Genomic DNA, 6,055 nt, shown 5'->3' on the forward strand with positions numbered 1-6,055 from the left:
AGCAATTGAAAATGACAATGGCAAGAAGCGTAGCAGCGCTCTCAATTGAAAAACAGCAGTTGAGGGGTTAAACAAGGTTCTTGCAAACAAAATAATAAGCAACGAATATGGATGTTAGAGCGGTTGAATCAACGAGGAAAATGAAGATGATGAATTGAAGGTAAAAACAGAAGTGAAGAAGCGAAAGTGAAGAAATGAAGAGGTGAAATGTTTTATATAAGCATGGGGTCTGAGGATCCCGACCAACCGGGGGATGACACGTGTCCCATAATTAATGAGATGTGATTTGAAAAGACGTGCGTATCGGCGGTTGCAGAAGTTGGCCGTTCGGGGCGTGACACGTGGCTGGTAGCAGAAGGACGTAACGTAACTATTCCCGCCAAAATAAAAAGATAAGAACGAGCCTATGGAACCACCGATTTCGTGACTCATCCACTTCCCGTTACTCCGGCAAAGCTTCGGTCCGAAAAGTGTGGGGACTATCTGTATACGGTAAAAATCGGATTAAAGCTTAGCCGGTGAGACCGGGGACCAAGAAAAGGGAGAAAAAGAGCACGAGCGCTCGGACCGAGGGTATTGCGTCGGTTGTGCTTGATCAGAAGAAGTCGGAGGAAAATCGTAAGGTCCGATTTATTCGGGGCAAACTTCTTATCACAGCTAGTCCGGTTCCTTCATGGCTGAGTTAATCGTGGCCGTTGGTCCAGTTCTTTCATGGCCGAGCTGATCGTAGCCGTTGGTCCGGTCAATCAGTTATTCAATTGCCACGTGTGAAGACCGTTTTGCCACCTAATGCTGACAGTCGTACGGGTGTCAGACCGTACGACCTAACCTTATCCATATTAGGGCTTCCTTTATTCTAAAAGAGCTTTATGATGTATGAAAAGGCCCAAAGAGAAAAACTATAAATAGGGGGCATTTTCCTACTTTTAGGGTTAGCTTTTCAGATCAAAAAACATTTGTAATAGAATTGATATTGGAGCTCTCTCTTTCTTTGTGATTTTGGTCCGGATTGCAGTGTTGTTTGACTTGACTCAACCATACACGATATAGCATCGAAATATATATACATATTTAGCTCAAATCCATAATATTAGCTTATTCATACAAGTTATTAACACAGATACATATATATATATAAGTCATTATACACAAACCCGCATATACATTTCTCATTAACCGAAATAGATTAAAGTATTCACATATCCTATACCTCACTTACAAATTCAACTTATTACCTAATCTTGCGGTAAACAATTTCAAATCTTATTCATGGCCAAACAGCTTCTGAAATGGGTCTCTCTGGGAAAGAAGTGTTAAAACCCCTACAGTGTATTTCTCATGGTAACCTAATACCAATGGATTTTGGAAAATAAAAAAGGGTCAAAAACGCACCGCAAGTATCACATTTTTTTGAGTTTCTTATCTGAATTATTAGGTTTGAGAGTTTCCTACCAAAACTATTACCAACTAGTTTGCAAAACACACCTCACCTATCAGTTGTTTACTTTTCCTACCTGAACTATCAACAACTAGTTTGTAAAACACACCTCATTAAAAGTGAACAACTGATAGGTGAGATGTGTTTTGCAAACTAGTTGGTGATAGTCTTGGTAGGAAACTCTTACAGTTGATAGTTAAGGTAGGAAACTCAAAAAAAAGATAATATTTGAGGTGTGTTTTTTACCATTATCTAAAAAAAAAAAAAAAATAGGACTTAAGTCGTTTTCTATCTAACAAATACTCCCTCTATCTCAATTTAAGTGTCCTACTTTTCTTTTTTGATCTGTATAAAAAAGAGTGTTTCTTTCTATATTTAGTAAATTGATAATTTAAAATGGCAAGTTTAAAACAACAAGATTTAAAGACTTTTTTGTACATTACACATATTTTTAATTTAGAACCACAAAATTTAAAAATCTTTTTTTATCTGTTAAACTTTATGTCCGGTCAAATTACGACACTTGAGAGTCGGAACGGAGGGAGTAATTAGATAAAACAACAAATATCCACCAGAGTTGAAAACTTCCCACCAAAGTGGCCAAAACAAACACATTGCCCAATCCCTAGCGCCTCCATTTATGAAGGATCTACCCACTAGTGTTTGACGAAATATCCTCCTCAATTCTCACAATGACTAACAACAAAAAAGCTTGCGGGTGGACATTATACAACTAGCCTACTACTAAAAGTGATATGCCACCAACTACTGCTAATAAAACAAAAGGCTTAAAAAGAAAAGAAAAAACTAAATACTCTTTTACCTACTTTATGTGTAATTTTCATTTTTTAAAAGTCAATTTGACTAATTATTTTAAGTTAGATTAGATTAGATTAGATTAATATAATATTTTAATATTATAATTTAGAAATCACAAATTATACGAAAAGTATTATAAATTGCATTCTCATCAACATGATGTAAAATATATCTTAAAATAATGATCAAAATTTATTTAGTTTGGATTTCGAGATTTAAACTGAATGAACTTTGACCAATATTTTAAAGTGTACACTTCTACCAAATTGATGTTAAAAAAGTTGCAACTTGTAGTATGCAGATTTTAAATATATAAATTTTATTTAAAATTATTGAGTTAATTTAATCTAATTTAACTTTAAATATTACATAAATTGGGATGGAGGGTAACTCTTTTGAGGTTGACCTGGTTCATCGCTATTGGTGGTCAACATTATACAACTACTAGTAGGACATGTATCATTGCTGTGATTAAAAAAATAAAATAAAAAATCCAAATACCCCTCTCACCAACTCCTTATCCACTTCTCCTATATAAATAGCAACCTCAAACCAATTCTCTTCTTCATCACTATCGCAGCAAACTTTTCATCTTCAAGATATTCAATATCAATTCAAACAAAATGGCTATTCTTCTTGATGATGAAGCCCCTATTCATGGAGATGTATTAGAGACTATTCTTTCGCACGTGCCACTTATCTACTTAGTTCCCGCTTCGTACGTGTCAAAATCATGGAGCCGAGCTATTACCACTTCTCTCCAATGCTTCAACAAGGCGAAGCCGTGGCTCATTATCCACACCCAATGCACGCGCTCACCTTATGACATATCTGTACGCGCTTACGACCCGCGTTCACACGTGTGGATCGAGATATCTCAGCCGTCCATTAAATATGTCTCCGCCCTCCGATCATCCCATTCAAATTTACTCTACATGCTTTCGCCTTCAAAGCTCTCTTTCTCATTCGACCCGATGAACATCACGTGGCATCACGTGGATGCCCCGCGCGTGTGGCGGACCGATCCAATTGTGTCTCACGTGGGTGGCTCAATCATTATAGCTGGTGGCACATGCGATTTCGAGGACGATCCTTTAGCAGTGGAAGTCTACAACACGGAGACTCGCACGTGGGAAATGTGTGAGTCAATGCCCGCGATACTCAAAGACTCTGCAGCCTCCACGTGGCTATCAATCGCCACAACCCGCGACAAACTCATCGTCACGGAGAAATTCACGGGCGTTACTTACTGTTTCGACCCGAAACTTAAGAAGTGGGCCGGGCCTTACGAGTTGAGGCCCGACCCGCGTATTTTTCACTCGGTTATTGGGTTCTCCAATAACCGTTTGATCCTAATTGGCATGATTGGAGACGCGGAAAATGTGACGAGACTTAAAATTTGGAAAGTGGACACAGAGAGTTTCGAGTGTGAGGAACTGGGGGAAATGCCTTCAGAGTTAATTAAGAAACTGAAGAGTGAAACTTTTGGAGTTTCTTCAATCAGTGTTTGTTTAGCGGGAGATTATGCGTATATGAGCAAGTCGTCGGAGTTGGCGGAGGAAATAGTGGGTTGTGAGTTCATTAACGGCGGCGGAGTACGGTGGTGGAGCATGAAAAATGAGGCTGCTGGGGACGGGAATAGATCGGAGAGAGTGGTGTTTACTTGTTCTGTTATTGGGTTAGGTGATTTGCAGCGAGCTATGTCATTGGGAAATCGGAAATTTGCTCTCAAGTTGTAAAAATTGGCCCATGGACATATTTTTTCTTTTTTTAAAAAAAAAATTTTATGTTGCTTTTGTCTTTTATTACTCTCTCCGTCTCAACTTATGTGGCACAGTTATAATTTAAAAAGTCAGCTAAATTTTTCTTTGATTGGAATTTATTTATATGACTTTTAAGTATTTTAAATTGTTAATTATTGTAATTTATAATATTTTATACGTAATTTTTAAATATATAAATTTTATTTTAAAAAATTTAAAGTTTCTATGTTTAAATTCAGGATCAAATTTTAGAAATTTGAATCTAGCCAACAATATTGACTGAGACAGAAGTAGTAGTTTTTTTTTGTTTTTTTTTTTTTTAATTTAGAAGTTGTTGCTACCAACTATTGGTTAATTGATGAAAGAGCAGCACCTGACCATTTGGGTATGAAGTTTGCCAACACCGAAACCACTTATAAGTTTGGATATGACTAGTTTGCTCAAAGAGATTATTGGTTAAACTAGATGATGAAAGCCTGTGTTAACACGGGCCCAAAATAAAAAATACTATAACATTTTTTTTAGTCTGTTTTAAAAAGAATGATATATTTTTATGTTTAGAGATCATTTAATTTGAAACTTCTCCTTTTACCTTTAATGAAATGATTTAAATCCACACAAATATCTATGACTTATTTTAGACTATAAGTGTCAAAGATCTTTCCTTTCTTTTTTAGACTTCGTGCCTAGTCAAACTATGTCACATAAATTAAGACAGGGAGAGTACCTTTTAGTAATATAATTATGAAATTTTTGTTATAGAAAGTATTGTGATTCAATTAATTAAAAATATCAATAAATTATTTTACTTAGTCCGCTTCTCCCATATATGATCTTTCTGGTTTGGTTCTCCAATTGAAAGGTTTGAAATACACCTTCTCCTACCAAGTTTCATACTCAATAATACTGAAAAGCACTTTCATGTGTTAGCATCTGTTGTAGTCTTAAATTTTTAAGTATTGATCAACATCATCATTTTAAGAAAATATGTGTATACGTTTCTTGACCGTTTATATTTCGTCTTCTTGATGTTATTCCTCATTATTTGTGTAAGACGCATGTGTCTAAACTTATATCCAAAGGTATAAGTTTTAAATCTTTTGGTTTTATGACTTCTTTAGCGATTTTTGTGTTCAATTTAAATCGTTATTTCTTTTTTCATGGATTTCTCTTCTTTAAATTTTCTCTAAACGTGTCTTTACCATTTTCTAAACTTATTATCATTATTTAAATGTCCTTTTTTTTTTTTGCAATTGTATCATACTTCTTCACGTGGACCCCACCTTATTATTATTTTTTTTTAGCAATTGTCTCCTAATTAATCACATGGACCCCACCTTAATTTTTTTTAATTTCTACTATTGTAGAAAAGTGGGCCCTACCTTAATATTTAAAAAAAAAAAAAAAAAAAACTATATTAGAAGAGTGGGTGGACAACATCCAACCCACTCTTCTAATATAGTAGAAAAATTAGAGTCAATCCCCCTTTACCCCTCTAACATTTAAGGGTTGGTAAACAATACCCCCTCCTGATATTGAATAGGAACGATAACCCCCTTATATAATATTTTCCGGTGAGGATTCTTTGAATAAAGATCTATTTTCTTTATCTTTCTAGAATTAAAATACGAAAATATATAATTTTATTATTGTCCCATTCACCTATTCCGTTTAAAATAATGTATTTTATTTTAGGATATAACAGCTACTTGCAATAATCTGTCAATAAATTTTTATATCTGTGGCATCCGTTTTACCTACATGCGCATTAAATTTTGGGATTCTAATTGCACATCAAGGGGTCGTTTGGTACGTAGACAAAATTATCCCAGGATTATAATCCTGGGGCTAATTTATCCCATCTCTTGGGACTAATTTATCCCATCTAGGAGATGGGATAAAATAATCTCAGGATTAATGGGATAAGATGGGATATCCCATCTTTAAGTTTGGGATGCACTTTATACTTTATTTGGTACAAGGTATAAATTTATACCTTCTACCAAACATTGTACAAAATTAATCCCACAGTTAG

At 35.1% G+C, this 6,055-nt stretch overlaps 1 protein-coding gene across 1 annotated transcript; it reads left to right on the plus strand.

Moving 5' to 3' along the window:
* The first annotated feature begins 2,810 nt into the window (after positions 1 to 2,810).
* Positions 2,811 to 4,127, plus strand: LOC132067152 (F-box/kelch-repeat protein At1g23390). The gene has a single exon (XM_059460301.1). It carries the CDS (start codon positions 2,881 to 2,883, stop codon positions 3,994 to 3,996), a length of 1,116 nt encoding a protein of 371 aa, XP_059316284.1. The 5' UTR covers positions 2,811 to 2,880; the 3' UTR covers positions 3,997 to 4,127.
* Positions 4,128 to 6,055: the final 1,928 nt, after the last annotated feature.

The sequence above is a fragment of the Lycium ferocissimum genome, chromosome 8 (assembly GCF_029784015.1).
Source record: "Lycium ferocissimum isolate CSIRO_LF1 chromosome 8, AGI_CSIRO_Lferr_CH_V1, whole genome shotgun sequence".
Taxonomy (NCBI): Eukaryota; Viridiplantae; Streptophyta; class Magnoliopsida; order Solanales; family Solanaceae; genus Lycium; species Lycium ferocissimum.

Coding starts and splice junctions, on each gene's coding strand:
- LOC132067152 (XM_059460301.1), top strand. CDS start 2,881: ATGGCTATTCTTCTTGATGATGAAGCCCCTATTCATGGAGATGTATTA.